The 21,454-nt window shown below is 38.9% G+C and overlaps 1 protein-coding gene across 1 annotated transcript in view; it reads left to right on the top strand.

Annotated features, from left to right (window-relative positions):
* Positions 1 to 21,454, top strand: part of LOC119425516 (collagen alpha-1(XIV) chain) — a 231,844-nt gene that overhangs the window by 119,495 nt on the left and 90,895 nt on the right. Inside the window, exons 13-17 of the mRNA XM_037693045.1 lie at positions 3,844 to 3,932; positions 9,492 to 9,621; positions 16,335 to 16,457; positions 17,170 to 17,319; positions 20,527 to 20,643. Coding sequence (XP_037548973.1) covers positions 3,844 to 3,932; positions 9,492 to 9,621; positions 16,335 to 16,457; positions 17,170 to 17,319; positions 20,527 to 20,643 — 609 coding nt within the window. The remainder of the gene's footprint in view (positions 1 to 3,843; positions 3,933 to 9,491; positions 9,622 to 16,334; positions 16,458 to 17,169; positions 17,320 to 20,526; positions 20,644 to 21,454) is intronic.

Genomic DNA, 21,454 nt, shown 5'->3' with positions numbered 1-21,454 from the left:
TAGGAATAGTAGTACAAGTAGTAGTTTATTTTATTATTTATATACATACTGTATATATGAAGGTGTTTTAAACCCTTCCCACACTCTTGCAATATTCTAAACCATGTTTCTAAACTCGAAACTCTCTAAAAGAACACAGAATATCATGGTTTCCGCTCTCTGCCTCCGGCTGCTCTCTGCCAGCGCTCTCGGCCACGCCCACTTCTCCACTGCAGTGCAGAGATATGACATGCTGCAGGAGGAGGCTTCTCCTGCAGCTATGGCCTGCACACATTCTGCGGCTCATCCATCAATCACCCAACTGTGTCATGTCCAATGTTATTTTGAAAAACCGCGATAGAGCGAATTCGCGTCAAACGAACCGCGAAGTAGCGAGGCACTACTGTTTACAGAACACAGAACATATAAAAGAGGTGCAACACTAAATAAAAACAGTGAACAGGTGTACATAAGTCCATTAAACATGACAAAACTAAGACAACATTGACCGAACCGACAAAACTTTGGAGTTATTCACCTGCCATACCTTAAATTTCAAATACTTTATGTCTTGCTGATATTCCAACTAACAGCTAGATTTTCAGGCAACAAATCTTCAAACGAATAAATCCTTAAATCATTACATTCCAGCTCATGCAAATATTCATTTCAATTTTAAAGTAATCCATTGGCAACCACTGTCGATGGGACGTAATGTGTGAAAATGATGTGCTGGCGCTACAGAGGCTGTGCCAACAGAACGACAATTAGCAGATTTGTCACGGTGGACTCACAAACTCTGTCTTGTCACAGATCACTCAAGTGAAAAAGAGTAGAAACCCCATAAATCTTTACAAAAAGAAACAGAAGGCTGAGCAGAATGGCTGAAAAGTGTCCAACCGGTCCTGGTTTGAGTCCTCAGGGGGGAGTTGGTTCAATTTCTGACATTAATTACAGAAAATATGAAGCCACTTTAAAATCCGTTTTGAGTTTGACGTTAAAACAGGGTCATACTTTCAACAAACATTTCATAGGTGAATTTTTTTTTGCCATCTGTCACTGGAAATGTTGACTTCTTACTTAAATTTAATCACCATGCCCAATAAGTGGTAATAAATGTCTTTGCTGCCTGACATAGACAGAAGCAGGTTTCACAGCTTCATAGTTGGGCCTGTGCTCTAAATCAGGTTAACGATTGACAAGTATTTCAAAAATCTATCATATTTGGATGACTCAAAGTTGATAGGTGTGTAATTGCGTGTGCTGATTTACGGCATCGCTGCACCACAAGCCGCTGCACCTCTGTGGTCGGCTCTGGACCCAGGTCCCGTCGCAGCCTTTCATCTTGACAATAAAGAGCTACCAGCTGCTCGCACCGGCAGCTTGTTAAATGAGATCTCTTATCAAAGTGCGAACAGCTGTGAGTTCTGTTTGGCAGTCCGGTCAGGCTATGAATCACCGAGGGCTGCACTCGATAGCTACCGCCTAAAGGGGAAAGAGAAAAAAAATAATGCCATTCTTCCACTGCATTCCTGCAAGTCTCACTCTGTGGAGCGTTGCTACCAAATGGAGGGTCACCAACTACTGGACAAAAAGAGGAGAATCAAAACAATAACCTGTTTATGATGTTGGAGCAGCAATTATCTGCATTTATATTCACTGGTGGGATCTGGTCTTCATCAGCCAGTAGCAATGAGATGTCACATGTTGCTCCTGTAGTATTTAAATAATGCAACAACTTAATTAAATGTGGTGCTTTTCAGACATCTGTTAAGGTAGAACTAAAACCAAATGTCTTAGTTGTGTTGTCTCTGCTTCTTTGTGAACTTTGATCCCTGAGCTTATTGAAATAGGATGCAACGTTGACCCAACATAGTAGGAAATTCAATTCATGCACAAACATAGTTATTAACATTTTTTTATTAACCTTTATTCAACCAGGCAAGTCCCACTGAGATCACAAATTTCTTTACTGAGGGATGCCCGAGCCTGAAGGGAGCCTAACATGCATGTTTTTTGTTGTTGTTCGTTTTGTTTTTTCGGATGTTCTATTCAGTTCAGTTCTAAATACTTTATTAATCCCAAAGGGAAATTAAATGTCGTTGTAACTCATTATCCTCGTTTTATTAAGAGATGTTATAGATACTGATGGCTGTAGGCAGAAAGGATCTCTTGTAATGATCCGTCACAGCAGAGCCAAAGAAACTGGTCGCAAATGCCGTCCGATCTGTCCACCCAGACTCAGCTAGCCTTGGTTCCTCCGGGCTGCAGGGCCGCCCAATGCCAGGCTGAACTCCTCCCAAAGCGATGGACACTCCTTCCAGCCGTCTGCCGAGCTCCTCGTCGCTGCGGACAGACAGCCAGGTCATGATCCCGGTCCTTCTGCTGTCACGAGCCACGTTTCCTGCCTGTTCCAGGATCTCAGTGGTCAGGCACTCGAGCACAGCCGGCAGGGAGACGAGAATGCATCCACGGCACCTCCTTTTCAACTCATTTGAGATTTGAGGCTGTAGTTGAGATATTATTTGAGCTTTTGAGATGTTAATCAGCTGCTCCTGGTTGTAATAAAACTCATTATTGTTATGGTTATGCATCATAACAAATATCCAAAACTAAAAAAAGTTTCAGTAGAAATTCTTCCAGCTGCACAGAATCTGATAGCAGAGGAAACAAAATGTGATCTACATCCAGCAAAAGAGGATTTAAAAGTTTACTAAAGCAAAATCTCAGAAGAGCTACTCCAACATGCAGCCACACCGAGCGGCGCAATTCTAGAATACTTCACGTTTACTGGAAACCCACTGGTTTATTCAGTTGTAGTTTTGCCATAGTCAATAGTTTGTTGTCCCCCATCGCAGAGCGAAGAGGGGGAATTTGAACAACCCCCCGTCCTTCTGTCCGTACATGTTGTGAGCATGAAGACGTGAAAAATAAGTGAGGTACTAACTTCCATTTTGGTTTGTGGCTACAAAAAGGTAAGAAAGAGAAGTGCCTTTCAAAAATCAGGTTGCCATGTGAAAATCCAAGATGGCTGCCACCATATGTGTCTTTATGCTAACCTGGTGAGCGCTATAACTTAAAAAATAAGCAACTTCCGTTGAAGTGTGTGGTCGCATCAAGGCGTAAAAAAGGCCCCATCAAAATCCAAGATGGCTGCCACCATTTATTTTCTGTTCAGTGTTTAATGCACGGATGTTGTTAAAACATTTTACAGCCAACTTGATGAGCCACTTGTCAGAGAGAGACCAGCCTGTCTTCATCATAGTTAATGGGCTCTTTCGTGGCGTTTACTTTCCTGTGCACATAGATTAGATGTTTTTTTTAAATCATGCATGTGCAAAACTGTTCAGTTGAAGAGTGAGTTTAAAAGTTATGTCGTGGAGAATTTGAATAAAAAATGGCAGCTTTCAATTGTTTTTATAAAGTCCTCATTTGTTTATTTCTTACACAGATATTAGTACCTTCTTTGTTTAGTGAGTATTCAAAGCTAAAAGTTTAATTTGCATATGTCCGGGAATGCTCTTACATTGTCTGCAGCCTTTTTATTGTTTCAAAAATTGCCCCGTATAAAACAATTCCTGGTTTATTGGAACAATTAAACCCAGATCTATTCAAATTTTCTCTTATGATTTTCTCCTTTGGGTGCAACAACATTTAGCTGATGAAAAGAGAAACTTTCTAAAAGGCTCTATTATTAGCTTTTCTTGTTGCTTTAAATGTTTGCAGACCAGAGTTACTCCTTTATACTGTAGTCCTTGTTTGTCAGTTTTTGTTTTGTTTGCCACATTTATTTCAGCCTTGAGGCCGCAGCCATGTCATGCATAACAAATCTATTTTTTTTATGTCCTGGTTATGTCCATTCAGATGGTTCTGTCACCGTTTCTCCAGATGTTAGTGTCCTCGGTGTAGCTATGGGGCGACTCAACTCTGCAGCCATCTGTCTGCAGACAGATGTGATGCTGAAGTCGATGCTTCATTCAGTGTTCAATAAACTATAAGCTGCTGGGCATCATGTGCAACTGTGAGTTCTGGATGCTTTAGCTCTGCAATACAACGATGCTTGAGGAGGTAAAAAACTTTACAGGTTTAAATATTTGATGAGTTGATTGTTTTTCTGTTCCAAGTTTTAAGTCTTTAGTTCGTGTCGGTCTTTAAACCAGTGGTTTTCAATAAAATATTAAGAGCTCTGCCTAAAGCTAGCTCAATATATCTAAATATATACATTAAAATCATCTTTTAGTGACAGCCATGCTAGTTTTATTTACTCGCCACAACGTTTTTTTAGACTCATACCTCTCTGTTGGAGGTTAGCAGCTGGGAGAAACTGAAGGCTTGATGTGGGATTTACCAAAAATACACAAGAAAATATGCCCTACTGAAAATAAATTGCTTTAAGAAAAGAAGAAAGGCTGTGCTGTATTAAATAAATTACCATAATTTGTAGAAAATCTTTGCCACCTAAGATGAATTATTGTTACTGTGGGGAAAAAAAATGGTGTTGCTTAAAATAAATTACTGTAATTACAAGAAAACAAGCTTTAAAATAATGAAAAACAACAAATTTATACATATAACCAAGTATTTTAAAATTTTTTTTTTCATTTTTTTTCATTTAGCCTTTATTTATACAGGTAGTCTCATTGAGCCACGAGAACTAATTTTCAAGAGAGACCTGTTTAGGGAGCACATGGTGGGGTTAAGGGCCTTGCTCATGGGCCCAGAGTGGGGCGAATGAGGGTGGGGGCAAGTGTGGGTGTTTCACCTACCCCACCCACAATTTTTTTTTTTTAATTTAAAATAATTACTTGACTCTACTAAAATTTAATAACTGATTTGGGTCCTGATAAAACATTTTGGCCATCCATCCATCCATCCATCCATCCATCCATCCATTCATCCATCCATCCATCCATCCATCCATTCATCCATCCATCCATCCATCCATCAATCATCTTTACCGCTTCTTGCTTTTTGGGTCACTGGTGCCCATATCCAGCATTAACTGTACCAAAGGCAGGGGACTACGGTGGCCCTAAAGTGAAAATTAACAACATTTGAAAAAGAAAAAAAACGAAATTACATTTGAAAAAAACAGATTTATATTAAGCCAAAACAGAAATGACCAAAGTGGAAGTGGCTGGGATCATATATAGAAAAAAAACAAAATTACATTTGAAAAAAACGTAATTAATTACATTAAGTCAAACCGGAAGCGGTGTGGGTTTTTTTTTTTTACTCAATTCAATTCAATTCAGTTTATTTATATAGCGCCAAATCACAACAAAGTTGTCTCAGGGCACTTTACAGGAACATTCATATACATAAAACCAATTAGTAAAGTTCTTTATCTAAGGAATCCAGCAGACAAGTTGAATCTTGGCTTCGTTGCAGTCTCCCATCCTGAGCAAGCACAGTGGCAACAGTGGAAAGGGAAAAACTCCCTTTTAAAAGGAAGAAACCTCCAGCAACATAAACAATATAAAAAAGAACAATGTATAGTACACACACGACAGAGGTACAGTTAGCAGGCTAGCACACACAACGGAGGTACGTTGTGTGTGTTCTGTACATTGTTCTGTTGTTCTGTTTTATATTGTTAATAAACTAAAATAAAAAACTACCACCCCCCAGAAAAAAAAATACACCATTTCTGGTTTGGCTTAATGTAATAACGTTTTTTTCAAACGTGATTCCGTTTTTTCAAATGTAATTCTGGCCACTTCCACTTTGGTTTAATGTAATTCCGCTTTTTTCAAATGTGATCCCGTTGTTTCAAATGCGATTTCATTTTTTTCAAATATAATTCTTTTTTTTTTTTTCAAATGTGATTCTGGCCACTTCCACTTTGGCCACTTCTGCTTTAGCCACTTCCATTTTGGTTTAATGTGATTTCGTTTTTTCAAATATAATTCAGTTTTTTCAAATGTTCATTTACATGTTAGGGCCACCATAGGGAACTCCCTGGGCAGTTTGCAAGTAGCAAAACTTTTATTTCTTTTTTTTTTTTTCCTTTAGTATCCAAAAGATGCTTTTATTGATGCAAAATAAATAATAAAGTTGTTTCCTCTCTTTTGAACGGGCTCTTCTAACCACCACCTTGAGCAACACAGGCAAAGAAGAACTTTGGAACTTACTGCGTTCATCTCTCTGCTCATTAAACTACTTCTAGATTTACAAATTAAATCAGGTTTCCACCGTCAGCTCAACACCACGAGTCTCTGTAGGATTATAGCTCTACAACAATGTCGACAGCTTTTGCCTTTTGGCTTTCTTCACTGAGCCCCCGTACTAATTCCCTTTCCGCTCGCTCATTCGGCACAACCCTTCTCTATAAAAAAAGAGAAAAAGTAAAAAAAATGCCTACAGACTCAGAAGAATTAACATCCCTCAGCTGCCTGGCCATCACCAGTTGACTTCTGTTTCTCAGATGTTTATAACAATCCATTTTTGACCCAGCTGGTGCCAAGAAATTGTTTTTTAATTTAACCTCTTTACTGGTAAAAGCAACAGTATAGTGCGTTTTATTCACTGTGCTGCTCACTGTTATATTTTATAACCCCTATGTAACCTGAATGTGTAAAAAACTAACTCTTCAAGTGCTGAAGTTTAGTCATATGGTCACTGTAATGTACTGTGGACCATTAACTACGCCATCCATCCAATTGTCTTTAAGTCCTGATGTAACGGTAAACAAATAAATAAATAAAATGCATGAAGCTTAATAATCAAGACCAGACCATTTCCTCAAAACACCACTGGGTTTCTGAGTTTAGCAATTACTTCATGAAAGTATGTTTTCATTTACAAATAGGTGGAGCAAAAATGCATGGAGCTGATTTCTTTGAACTGTGTGGCTGTGACAGTTTAGAGACTTGCAGCCTTTTTCATCAGACTGGGCTGAAATTGATTTCTCGAGGCCCACAGTGTTTGTCTGACTGACGTGTCTGAGAAAGAGTTTTCTTTAGAAAGTAGAGAAGTTTGTAGATGGAGTAAGGCCAGGCCGTGCATGCTCAGAATGCAAACGGGCCCGCCAGAAAGAAACCGACGCGTGGACTGGCTGTAGGGGAAGACAAGAACCGGTTCCTTATAATGAAAAACACATAACCCGTTACGATTTACCGGGTGACTTTAAGATAAAACTTAAATTAATTAGTTTATTTGTCAAGGATTTAAAAAGAATAATTGCCAGAAAATAATTAAGCAAAATACGTGTTTCTTTTGTTCACCTGTTGCACAGTTAGGTTTATTATCAGAATATAAATATGAAATTCATGTCATGCTGCTATATGAAAAGATAAAAACTGAATAACAATAAAGACTGAGAACCTCTGTAGGTTTCTCATTGAAGGTGGGAAATAAACTACAATAATAAATACCCTTAGATAATTATAATTAAAGACAAAGAGATGGAGCAAAGCAGGAAGCCCAAAAACAAAAGCTGCAGGAGCAGATGATGCACAGAGGAAGAGGGAGTTTGAAGTGGGGATGAAGAGAAAATAAAAGACGCCCGCAGGGTAAAAGAGGCAGATTCGCTCCATCGCGGCACAAGAGCAACGTTTCTCTGGGACAGACGAGTCATTTACGGATCAGTTTCAACAAAAGGCCAACTCAAGCGACCGTGGTGAGATGAAAACCCAGACACAATTAACCTCCTAAACCCGAGAAGTTACTGCAACATCTTCTACAACCTCACCTCTATTAAAAGGCTAATACACTTTTGTTTTTGAGTTTAGATTTGTTTGCGTTGATGACTTAGTTTCGTTTGCTCGTGAGTTCACTTTTGAATCTATTTTTTTTTTTGCAAACGGGGTAAAGAAATTTGGTTTCTGTGTTGAACCCTCGCTGTTGGTTTTATCTGTTTGATGAAGCTATCAGCGTTTGTTTCCCCTGAAAACAATGTAGGACCAACGAAAAGACTGATAAATCTACTACTATTATTATTATTATCAGTGTAAAAGGACATATGACTCAGTTTTATGGGTGTGTAAAAAAAAAGACCAATAAAACACAGTTAGTTTTATATTGTTATGTCAACAGCTCTTTTTATTTTTATCAACTTGTTTTTATTTCATTAAATTAAAAATAATTTCAGGAGAGCCATTAACATGGTTCCGTAATTATCGTTCAAATAGGTCGCAGCAAGTGAAGGTTGGCTCATACTTCAGTTTCTTCCAGTTATGTTAGGTGCACACCAAGGCTCCATTCTTGGTCCAGTTCTTTTCTCCATATTTGTAAATGATACCTCACATTCTGTTAGTGAGGCCTCCATTCATTTATATGCCGATTACACTATTTTATATGCTTTTGGTTCTACTCCGGATGAGGTTGTAAAGTCCCTTGCATATGGTTTTCTTGAAATCCAGCAGGTCTTTTCTGACTTACATTTTTCCTTAAATGCCAAGAAAACTAAATTTATGTGGCTTGGCCATGGAGGAGGAACCACACCCACCTCAGTGGACTTCACAACTGTAAACTGTGAAATTATAGAAGAAGTAACAGTTAATAAATATTTGTGAATATGGATTGATGGTGCTCTGTCCTTTTCACATGTTAATGTTTTACAATCTAAGGTTAAAGTGAGACTTGGTTATCTATATAGAAATCTATTGGCTGCAAAACGCACCAATGTTGGAAAAAAAACATTTTACCTGTATTCGATTGTGGAGACATAATTGACAGACATGCTTGTAAGGGTGTCCTTTGTAAGCTGGACACAATGTATTGCTCTGCTATTCACTTTATTACAAATGCTCCTTATAGAACATCGTTGTCTCTACTGTCTTGTTAAATGGCTTCTCTACATACTTGTCATGCAATTCATTGGTTTACCCCCATTTATAAGATTTTGCTGGTTATTCACCTCCATATTTAACTAATCTACTGCAACTAGCACCGGTTTCTAAGTATAACACACAGTTCTCTCAGTATTTGTGGTGAACTACTCCAAAGACCAAGTCTGGCTTTGGCTCTGCTGCTCCATCCGACTGAAATCTGCTGCCAAACAACTTTGGGTCTGACGTCACTTGTCAGTTTCTAGTTTTAAAAATCATTTAAAAGCCATTTTTAAAGATACTTGTAAATGTTTTCATGCACAGTAATGTTGTCTTTGGACTTTGACAATGAGCTGTTAATGTAATTTGTGATTCTTTGTTGTTGACTTCTATATTTTATTGTTTACCTAACTGTAATGTTTCCCTTCCCTTGACCCTACAAATACCTGTTGGTGCTGCCCGTTCAGCACTGTAATGAAGACTTCCTTCTTAGTGTTTATATCTGGTTAAATAAAGGTGACATGAAAATAAGAAAAGGGTTTCGCAAGAAAGCAAAATGTCTCAAGGGAAAGTTCAAGAAATTATGATAATATCACAACTTTTTGGTTGCCTGACGTGAATTTAACAGGTAAAATATCACACCAAGTGTATAAAAAGGCATTGAGCATTTCAGGAAAGGAAGGAATGCAATTGTTAGCAGCCTTTAAAGCTGATTATAGATGTTTATTTTTGTGTTTGCAGAGGACCGTACCTGCCGGTCAGAACAGCCTGGCTCTGCAGCCTCTCCTGTCAGATACAGAGTACAAAGTCTCCATCACTCCTGTTTACGCCGAGGGAGACGGAGCTGTCACTTCGCAAAAGGGACGGACACGTAAGTCAGAAACGTTGCATTACTCATTACTGTTAATAAACTTCGTATACTTTTAAATGAGTGTGCAAACACAACGTGGACATCTGTACCACCTGCATCTGCAGCTTCTTTATTCTTTACACTTTTTTTAGAGCTCAGCCGTCGTGTTCTGAGTCAGTCTGACCCGTTTCTTAGTTCTTGTCACAGCTGACGTGTGATTTCTGTGAAAAGTCTCTTAAAACCCCCGTAGACTCCCCACTCAGCTGCGAACAACAGACAAATGCTGCTGGAGACCAGCTGTGAGTGCAACATGTGAAAGTTGACTTTAAAAACACTTAAAGCTAAAAGTTGGAACTAACCCACAGCTAGGAAGCTGAATTAATTCCCATGTTTTTCCACTTGCTTAGTCTCTGGGTTATGACAGAAGAGTTAATACTTAGTAGAATAATTCAACAACAATTGTGTTTTGTACGTTGTTTTAACAGTTTTCTAGCTTTGAGAACATTTCTTATGAGTTAGGTGTAAGAATGGGTTGAGCCTCGCTGTAAAAATGTAAGAAGGAGCTTTTTGCTCATAGTTCTATTACCAAGAATCTGCTTTTTGTGTCAATCTGCACAAACATCGAGCAGCAGCTGCAGTTTTTAAGATCTTGGGTGCCAAAATTGTGCCACAATACAAACATCTTAACTCTATTGGGTTTCTGAGTAGATTTGAGGGTAAATCAAGGTGACGTCTTCTTTCAAACTCCTTTGATTCTTTTAAACATGAGCAGCACATAAACGGACTGGCAACGTGTTTATTTATGTAAAATGCTTGATGTTCTGGACAGAAGGTTTCAGAGGTGGTATGAAATGAGGTAAAGGGCATTGTTCTTCTGGTCAAAATGAACAAAAGTGATTATTTTGTGATGGAAGTTGAAGCGCTGGAGAAACCTTCATGTGCATCAGTTTATTTGTTGATGTTTTTTGTTTTCCAATTCTACTGGTTTTTTTTTTTTTATATGGCAACTTCACTATGCTTTATGACAGTTTTAGAAGAACTACCTCCATGTCCTCTCTAATTGCATCCTCTTTGTCTCTTTCCTGGCAGCTGCATTTCTAACATCCTTCTACCAGTATACCCACTGTCCCTCTTCTGGACATGTCCAAACCATCTCAGTGTGTCCTCTCTAACTTTATCTCCCAGTTGTTCAACCTGTGCTGTACCTCTCATGATCTCATTCCTGATCTTCTCCATCCTTGTCACTCCTAAGGAGAACCTCAACATCTTCATTTCTGCCTCTTCCAGTTCTGTCTCCTGTCTTTTTGTCCATGTCTCTGTCTCCAGACCATACAACATAGCTGGTCTCACCACTGTCTTGTAAACGTTTCCTTTGACCTTTGCTGACACCTTTTTGTCACAAATAACTCCTGAAACTTTTCTCCATCCACTCCATCCTGTCTGGACTCTCTTCTTCTCCTCTTTACCACACTCCCCGTTTTCCTGGACAGTGGACCCCAAGTACTTGAAGTCCTGCACCTTTGTGACCTCTGCTTCTTGTAGCCTCACTGTTCCACCTCCTCCCCCTCATTCACACACATGCACTCTGTCTTACTACAGCTGACTTTCATTCCTCTTCTTTCAAGTGCATACCACCACCTCTCTAAGTTCTCTTCCACCTGTTTCCTGTTCTCACCACAGATAATGTCATCTGATTGCAAATTTTGTGGTACACCTGCATGTGTATTCAATACTTAATTTTACTATAGATGATATTCATGTACAAAATATTCATATTAAAAAAGCATAAAACTTGGGTATTTTGGTAGCTACAGTACTTTATCACTCAAGGTATGTGAAAGTAGTCTGATTTAAAAAATAAATTACAGAAGAGCCTATAAACAGGAAATACATAAATAAAAAGGGATGGGTGGAAAAATATGGGAGGTTGTTAATCTCAAACTAATTTCCAGTTTGTAAAATGAGACAGCCTGTTTCAGTGGCTCAAAAGAGCATCAACCATTTTCTAAAAAACTAATATATGTAAAAATGTAAATGCGACTGCATGCTGTAAATATTTAAGCAAGAGCTAAAGATTTCCTCTGCCGCCAATCGCATCGCCCAACAAACACTTGACTTTCAGCAAGAACAAAAGTCTAAATCCGAGTCATTTATCTTTCCTCTCCGTCCCATCATGTGTCCCTGAGCAGCACATTACACACATTAGCAGGCGTTAACGACGTTCCCCGACTTTTAAATGACGGGCCTCCGACACTCCGTGATGATGAATGACTCCTGTTAGCAAGTGAGGGATGAGAGGATCACCGGAGGAAAAGATGACGAGGAATGCGGGGGGTGATTAGTTTTTTTTTTTTTTAAGAGTGAGAATAGATGATGTGACAAAGGGAGCTGGTGTAATCTGAGGATTTGAACCTGTGGGAGCGAGGAGGTGAATGCTGAGGGAGGCCTGACACTGAAGGCAGCGGAGGTGATTGGCTGTTTATCCCATACCGAGGATGGATAATGTGGCAGGAGCAGCAGATTACTCTGAGGGGATGATCCACTGAGGGACAGGGTGATTAGTTAGAAAAGTGCTGGGGATTTTCAGAAAGGGTGACAGGTATTAAATCCTCAAAAAAAAAAAGAGAAACAAAAATACTAGCAATGTTGCATTTGGCATAAATTTGTGGGCAAATTAGCCAGTAATGAGTTTACTTCCACCCGTAAATGTCCTTGTTTTTGTCATTATCTTTAGAGGAGGAGCAGATAAATCTTTCAATACTGCTTTATTTTTTGGTGCATAAAATGAAAATGCTTCATGTAAGTCTTGTTTACAGCATTCAGACGTTTTCCTGTATGCAGTAGTCCCTCGTTTATCACGGGGGTTACGTTCTGGACCCCCTTGCAATAAGTGAAAAACTGCCAAGTAGGAACATTACATGTATTTTAGTATTTATTTATTTTAGTATGTATATTTTAAAAAATAGTATTTTTAATACGGATGCACAATATTGGATTTTTGGCCGATATGCCAATATGTTAAAACTTATTTGGCTGATAACCGATACCAATACAGATACTTTTCCCCCCTAGACCTACTTACAGAGACTATACAGCTTTCTCTGCTGTGGAATTAAAATCCTACATTATTCTGCATGGTCTTTGTCAAGTTGGCCTGCTACCAGATGCCAAAAGGGGGATTGAAAATGACGTAACTTCAACTTGGATTATGTTTAATGTTAAATTTATTCTTGACATTTACCCTCTCTAACACAATGACAACACTCGGACAGTGCAAATTAGTAAATTTTCACAACTCTAAACTCAATTTGTTCACAAGCAACAAGTAAAAAGTGCATAAGTAGTAAGTAGTGCATTAATAGATATTCTTGACCGTTTCTTAATTAAAAACTAACTTAAAACAGAAGCCTTTTATCTCGGTGAGTTATTTTGATGGAATGGCCGATGTCCGATATTTCACTTTATCGCTAATATCGGCCGATACGATAACATACCGATAATATTGTGCATCCCTATTTTTAGTATTTTTTTAGTATTTTAGTATTTATTTCAGTATGTATATTTTAAGGCTTTAGAAACTCTTCCCACACTCTTGCAATGTTCTAAACAATTAAACTTACGTAATTTTAACAATACACATATGTGTACTGCACAGTAGCTACTGTAAAATTTTGAATGGGTACTAACCAGCCTTGGTGAGTTGGTCCAGTTCTGATCCAGTTCTGATCGGTTTTCTGCAGCCCTTGAACACCAAGACATTTCGAGGGCGCCGGACCTTTGGATAGCCAGCACAAAACCACACAATGGTCCCGATCGAGTCCAAACCCGGATGAAAAAAATCAGATTGCACTCTTGGGAAATCACCAGACCTCCAAGCAACGTCCGCTTGAGAGGCCTCATGGTCCGGCAAACAGCACTCAGATTGACCGATGAGGCTGGAAGTCTGGTTCTGGTCCAATTCCCAGTCTGTTCCCCACAGCTCTCTGCATCCACTGAGTGCCAAAGTCACTTTGAATAAGGACCTAACCTTTTTGGATCAGATCAAAACTTTCCCTCCATTTCAGCAGAAAGCAACGTCCGGAAGCACTGTGGGCTTCTGGGTAATGCAGTCCTTTTGACTGGCAATAAAGTGTAGGCTTCTTGAGAGAAAACTACAAAATGGCAGTGCCTGTCTGAAGTTTTTTTTTTGTTTTTGTTAACTTTTTACTGTATCCCATCCTGTCCATTCCCGTGAGTAATATTAAAGTTGACAGTCGTGTGCTGTGCACAATCGTTTTATTTATTTTTTTGTCGTGTACTAGCATACTTTGAAAAACCGCGAAAGAGCGAGTCCACAAAAGTCAAACCGCGAAGTAGCGAGGTACTACTGTATAGTCAACCCTGTGTATTATGCAATTAAATTACTACTGCATACTTTGAGGCCACGGCTTTACCAAATGAGCAACTATAGTGACACAATAAAGAGTAAAAGAAAGTAGAACTTTTGAAAATCACTAAAAATACCAAACTCTTTGTGGTTTAAATTAGACATTTGTTGATATTAAACTGGTGGTTTCATTTCGCCTCTCTGACTTTCTCATATTTTGAATGTGAGCTGGAGTTCTCAGTTCAGTTTCTAACCAGTGGATGTTGTGACGCCTTATTTAAACAACTGTGAAACTCGCTGTGTAGAAGCTGAACACTTGGTTTGGATGTTCTCAGGAACATTTAGCAGCAGGTGGCATGAAGTGTCGTTTCTGAGCCTGAACTGATCCAGAATTCTTTCCAAAGCCTCTAAAAAGGTTTTTTTTTTTTTTAAAGTCAAGAATCAGCGTCTGCGCAAAGAGACTTTCACCGAACCACCAGTTTCTCATTACAGGTGAACACACCGAGGGAGGGATGACAGGGAGAGATGGGGATTTTTTTTTTCTTAGTTCCAGGAAAGCCCGTGGAGACGGATAATACAACAGGAAAGCAGGAAACGAGGATTTAAACGCACCAGTTTGCAGCAGATACTGATGGGCTTTTACAGCTCAAAACGTATGATTGGTTTTTCAACCCTGGACCTCCACAGTGGGCGGATAACGAAAATGAGGCGTGAGAGCTGCTGTGATTGGAAGCTTTCAGTTTGGAAGGAACCATCTTAGGGACAAATTACGTTTTTAGCTCTTTAAATGTCCAACAGAACAGCCAACAGACTCTTTCCAAGTTAAAAAAAATAATATATATATATATTCTCCATGGATCTGAATCAGTCAACAAGAGCTGCACACCAGTTGCAAATGGGACTGTGACGAAAAGTTCATTTCTGTTATGAAAGAATACACTTTATTTTTAAATAGACTGATGATGCTAGTTTTACTCTTGACACTGTGTGAATGTTTATGAAGCACCCACACTATTGTGATCCATTTTTCTTCTGTAGATTGTTCAGCATCTTTCTCGTTCCACAGTTTTTGCGCTATTTCAACAAATCATAAATCAAAACGTTCATCTCTTTCAGGACAATCCTGCTGTGACGTTTGTTATTGGTGCAACTTTAGCTTTTAGACATATTTAGCCTTTTCTGCGACTTTTTTCTCATAGAGTTGAGCTCATTTTACATCCTTCAACTCATTAGATGTGTTTACAACCTTTTACTGCTCCTTTCGCATTTTGTTCTGCTTCAGCTTCCGTGTGCAAATGTAAACTTTTTTCAGCTACTTTCAGCTGTTTTGTGAACCGTTCAGACTTTTTCTGCTAACTAGAAGGTTTTTGGGTTTCTTCTGTCGTCTTTCTGCTATTTTCAGCTTGTTATGCTCCTTTCAGCTAATCTCTGCTAGTTTCAACTTTTTATACAATTTCAGCTACTATTTAGCCGTTTTAATACTAATTTTAGCTTTTTCAGCCAATTCCATATTTTTTGCACTGATTTCAGCTCTTTCTGCTTATTTCTGATTAAGCGTTTTTCTTCCTTTTCAGCTACTTTCCGCTGTTTTTGTGCTAATTTTAGCTTCTTTTTTTTTCAAATTTTTGTGCTCCTTTCTGCTTATTTAAACCTCATTCAGCAAATGTGTTATTTATTCAGCTAATTTAGGCCAGTTCTTCCATTTCAGCTAATTTCAGCTGTTTTTCTGCTAATTCTTCTGCAATAAGCATTCACACTGTATTTTCACAGTAAGCGCAATGTCTCTAGTCTAACATTTTCTCTGTGCGCAGTCACAGTTGTCATTTTAATCACAAGTCCTTTAGTTTTAATATCGTTCTGACACATTAATTTTACTGCTCTCTCTGTAACAGAGGGACTTTGGACTTTTCGCCGTGTGCTAATTTCATTAAGTTTTATCAAAGTTCTCGTCTTTTTCCTCAGCTTTGGTTTTTCAGCTGCTGTCCTCTCAGCGCTTCTTGTTCTTTGCTTTTCCTCCAATCTGATGACATTATTAAAGCACTTTTAATGATTTCTTCATGCTGGAAACTTTTTTTATATGCTGTATTTTATTAACTCATTTGATTTAAACAAACCCTTTCATTAACATGTGCCATTTTTTTATTTGTTTATAGCTTTGTGCTTTGTATAAAACCATGTTTCATTCCAAAAGCAGCTTAATGAAAACTGTATTACGCTTTTTAATAAAATAAGTAAATAAATAAATTAACTAATGGAAAAAAAAACACTAATGTTTTGGTCTGCTGTCTTTAATTATAGTATAAAATTGTACGGTTCATTTATTGTTTGAATATAAATCATAAATTGCTCTTTTTTTTTTCCACCTCAGTTCCTCTTTCAGCTCCAAAGAACCTGCGAGTCTCGGAGGAATGGTACAACCGTTTCCGGATCAGCTGGGACCTTCCACCTTCACCCACCATGGGCTACAGGGTCGTCTACCAGCCGCTTTCTGGTAATTCTAACAGAAATGAGCTAATTCTTCATGTATTTACTTGAAATTTAAAAATCATAGCAATTATACCGATCATGACGTTAGGATATCTGAGCACTTGCAAAAATTATTACAAATTATAAATGCATGTTTTAAGATATATGAACGTATAATAGCACCCTGACTGTCAGTAGTTATAAGTTTTCTTCAGAAGGTGTAAAGTGGTGAATTAAATCAAGGAATTTAAGCAGATTTCTGGAGCTTAAAGTTATGCCTGCAGCTAAAGGCTTGAGGCAACGATAGACACGTTTCTTCTAAACTGTGTTGGTTCTTCCAGGGAATAAATATGTGCAAATCATGGAAATGTTTAACGCTAGTTCTGCTTTAATATGAGTCTGAGAAGTTAATGTAAAACTTGGATTTAAGGAGCTCCCTCCAAAGAAAAACTAAGAACAGCATGGTCCAGCTTTTGTGTACTTCGTGTGCAACTATAAACACATTTAGCAGAAATATAAATTTCAAAAGGCAAATTCTAAGCTAAAATATGGAGCTTCTTTTACAAATATCATCTTTGGAATACATTTTCCACCAGTGTGCATCTGAAATGAAATTCATCCTTTCCGTTTTGCCACATCTGACACTAATGATCACCTCTGAACCCGCTCATTTTTCCTTTAACTGGCCATTTATTCCATCTTGACATGTCTCCTTTAATTATTCTGCCCCTTTGCAGCCCCCGGAGCGGCTCTGGAGACCTTTGTGGGCGAAGACGTGAGCACCATGCTGATTTTAAACCTGCTCAGTGGGACAGATTACAGTGTCAAGGTCATCGCCTCCTACACCACTGGATCCAGTGAGGCTCTGTCAGGAAGGGCCAAGACCTGTAAGTTTATTGTCTTTTTATTGGCGTTGACATCTCAATATCTGTTATGTTATTGTAATACATACAGGTACTGTAGTTAAAATATATATTTAAAGGTATACAATATAGGAAGCACTGAATTTATAGTAAATCAATAATGGCTAATTTCCGAATTCAGAAAATTACAGGGTATTATATTTTTACTGGTTATAGTCTTTTTATCTTGTCATGTGAACTTTTTAAATAAATTTAGACAATTTACGTCCCATTTCATAACTTTTCATTGCATTTTTCTCCGCCCTCTGACATTTTTAAAGGTGGTAAATCACTGAGCTACATCAGAAAACAAAGGGTCAAATGATGTCATCTGGACAGGTTATTTTTGGGAGAAACGTTTCATCTTTATAAGACAGATCTGGGTTGGCAGGCCTCAGACTGATGAAGTCTTTTGAATAAAAGACGAAACGTTTCTCCCAAAAAGAAACTGTCCAGATGACGCGATTGAACCCTTTTTTGTTATTTATGTACCAGATGGTTGAGCTTTCAAACCTTTCATTGAGCTAAAATTTTAGAGAAAGACATATTTTCTTTTTCAGCCTTAAATAATTTTAAATGTTTGTGACCAGCAAACCATGTGGTTGTGTTTTGCATTGCCAGTTTATAAAAAATCATGGGCTATTGTTGAGCGCACGGCTTCAAAATTTGCGTTCCTTCCCATGAACAATATGTTATTTTTCACCTCTGCTCACGTTTTACTCTCCATGCCTTGCTTTGTACCCACATCTGCCCTTGTGTTTATAATTTTTCAGCTGGAGAACAGTTTTTAAATTAATATAGGTAGATTTGGACCAGTTTTTTAATCATTTTAATAATTCACAATAGTTTAAGTTTTAGACTCGGATATGTTTTCAAGTGCAAGTTTAAGAATCTTTATTATCCCCAAGGGGCAATTTATTTTAGTCAATAGCCACATGAAACATCCATACTAGACAAGGCATTAAGACATAAAAATAACAGTACAGAAATCATAATTGTTCACTGAGAACCATGACTGCTACAGGGGTGAATGAGTTTTTCAGTCTGTTCCTCCTACATCTGGGCAGCAGATACCTGCGTCCATATGGAAGCAGCCTGAACTCACCATGGAGTGGATGATCAGGATCTGCCAGAATCAGCCTGGCCTTGTTCACTGACCTCGCCTCGTGTAGGTCAATGAGAATCAGTACGGCTTAACCATTCTCTGTTGGACCTTCTTACAAAGTGAGTTCGCGTGTGCATCAAAGAACTGTCAGAGAACTCCTGTTCAGGTGTCAAAATATAGATTTAATCCAATCGAGGTGGGTCACAGATGCTAATGACTAAGTTCAGATGGGTTTGAGACATCTGTAATGACTCTGTGAATACTTTGCGATACAGACAGTACACGGATTTGGTCAAAACTCAAGCGACAGAACTGCGCACCTCTTTCAGTCATGAACTGATCCACTTTGAACATCGCAAGGCATTCTGGAAATCTCTTGAAAGCCGTTCACGTAGTTGTATCCTAGTGAAGTTCTACGTTGACCCACAACTCTGCATGACATTTTTCTTGTCTTTTGTTTTTTAAATGTTTATAAAGAGCAATGTTTATAATTCTAATCACACGAGGGGATGGGACATTCACAGATGTCAGCATCTTGATGTCTAATTGTTACTTTTAACAGTGATTGTGTTTAATTATACCTCAGCCTGGGAATGAAACGTAGAGGCGGTGAATCTAAATGGTTTTACTGGCTACGTGGAGCTTTCCCAAAGCTCGTTAAACGTCTGGCTTGGATTGTTTAATCAGTTAGATTTGAAGCCTGGATTTCCCCTCCCTTGCATTTTAATTAACTTCTTTACAGCCGTGGAGTTTTATTGTAATTGCCCTTTTTGACTCAGAGATGTCACCAATTTGATCTGACAGTCTTAAAAGTGACCAGCGATATCAGAGAGTGAAATCCCACCTGATCATCTATTTTCATTCCTTTGTATAGACAAGTAGCTAAACTCACACATGTACCTCTTTGCGTCGGTGCCAATTTTCATCACTTGCATAGCAATTAGGCTCATCTTGGGTGAATTAAAGGACACGGTGAGAAAGTCAAACAGGAGAGCAGTGAAGGTAACAACTAAGTGAAAAAGATGGAGAGATGGATTTATTGGAAAAGAGAGAAAGATGATTAGGCCCGTGCCATCCCAGGAGGTGAATGGAGCGTCTGTCATTTCGCTCAGCAGCATGTTAATGAAGCCAGTGGAGCGGAAGGGATGAGTGAGCTGATGCGTCAATGTCAAGTATTGTTTTCAAGAACAAAAAAAAATAAATAGTTTTGCTCCAGATTTCTTTGTAATACCTGTTACTTGTGTGAACTTATTAGTCGGCAGTTTATTCCTATTAAAATACCCTGAAAATGGTAAAAGAATATACTTAATGCGTTGAAAGAAACCCTGTCTAATTATCTCTGTAAATCAAATGGTGAGCTTTTTAAGAGACATAAGATGCAGAGAGGGTCAGTTAAGCGTTTGTATGAAGGTCAAATTCATGAAGATTAGATCTTCAACCCAAATGTTCTGTTTTGTTTGATGTTGTGTGATATATTGAAATTTTCGAGGCCATTTCTCATTCAGCAACGCACAAAAGCCTTTCAGCTCCAAACAACTTTTACTTCCAAGAGTCAAAAGCTAAAAGCACATATGTTCCATTTGCATAAATAGACTGCGTGGGTTTGTTTAGGAGTGTGTGTGCACAAACGTACACTCTTTGAACAAACACAGTGCAGCCATGTTTCTCCATATGTCTGCAACTAACTTCATGGAAATGCTCTTTGGTGTCCTTGAAACGGAGCAGCCACACGCTTTAAGTTCGTCATGTGTGGACATGATTGCATGTGGTCTCTCTGATGTGAGCTCGTGGCGGCTTTATGTGGATTTATTTTAGCAGTGTGGAGGGAAGACCGCTCACGGCTCTGTAATGAACATTTTCAGAGTTCCAGAAAAGTTTTGTTTTATGTCCCAGTGCTATTTCTGTTTGCACTTCATACCAAGATTTCTGCAAAGTCAGAGGAGTTAGGCAGCATCTGCCAAAACTCTCTGCTATTGTGCAATTTGCGGTGATGATGTTAAAGTAAAAATAAATTAAATACATGATGTAGATTCACCGACTCCGTCATAAAACGTAAATCTTATGTGTCTGTCTTTTCTTTCCTACAGTGTACCTCGGGGTGACTAACCTGAGTACTTATCAAGTGAGGATGTCCAGTTTGTGCACCCAGTGGCAGCCTCACCGGCACGCCAGTACATATAGAGCAGTTATCCAGTCTGCGGTTGGTGAGTACAGATGCCGCTTAAATTATTATATATTATATTATATATATATTATTATTATTATATTTTTTCTACACCATCAACTCTTTATTCCAATCAATCTACTGTAATTCCAATCCACCCTTTTTGGAAAAGTGTGGATTGTTCTCTTTGGGTCGAGGGTGAGGTTCTACCTCAAGTGGAGGAGTTCGAGTATCTCAGGGTTTTGTTCATGAGTGAGGGGAAAAAATGGAGCATGAGATTGATGGATTGGTGCAGAATCTGCATTATCGCGGACTCTGTGCCGGTCCATTGTGGTGATGAGGGAGCTGAGCCATAAGGCAAAGCTCTGTTAACTGGTCAGTCTACATTCCTACCTTCACCTATGACCATGAACTCTGGGTAGTGACCAAAAGATACAGGCAGTTGAAATGAGTTTCCTCCGCAGGGTACCTGGACTCTCCCTTAGAGATAGGGTGAGAAGTTCAGTTATCCGGGAGAGACTTGGAGTAGAACCGCTGTTCCTCCACATCGAGAGGAGCCAGTTGAGTTGCTTCGGGCATGTGTGACTGGGATGAGACCCCGGGGAAGACCCAGGACACGGTGGAGAGACTATGTCTCTCAGTTGTCCTGGGAACACCTTGGGGTCCCCCCAGAATAGCTGGAAGAGGTGGCTGTGGAAAGAGATGTCTGGGTCTCCCTGCTCAAGCTGTTGCCCCCGCAACTCGACTTCAGAACAAGCAGAAGATGATGGATGGATAGATGGATGGATGGATGGATGGATAGAAGGATGGATGGATGGATGGATGGATGGATGGATGGATGGATGGATGGA

The sequence above is a fragment of the Nematolebias whitei genome, chromosome 19 (genome assembly GCF_014905685.2).
Source record: "Nematolebias whitei isolate Nwh7 chromosome 19, NemWhi1, whole genome shotgun sequence".
In the NCBI taxonomy this organism is placed as follows: Eukaryota; Metazoa; Chordata; class Actinopteri; order Cyprinodontiformes; family Rivulidae; genus Nematolebias; species Nematolebias whitei.
This window is presented reverse-complemented; position numbering and strand designations above follow the sequence as displayed.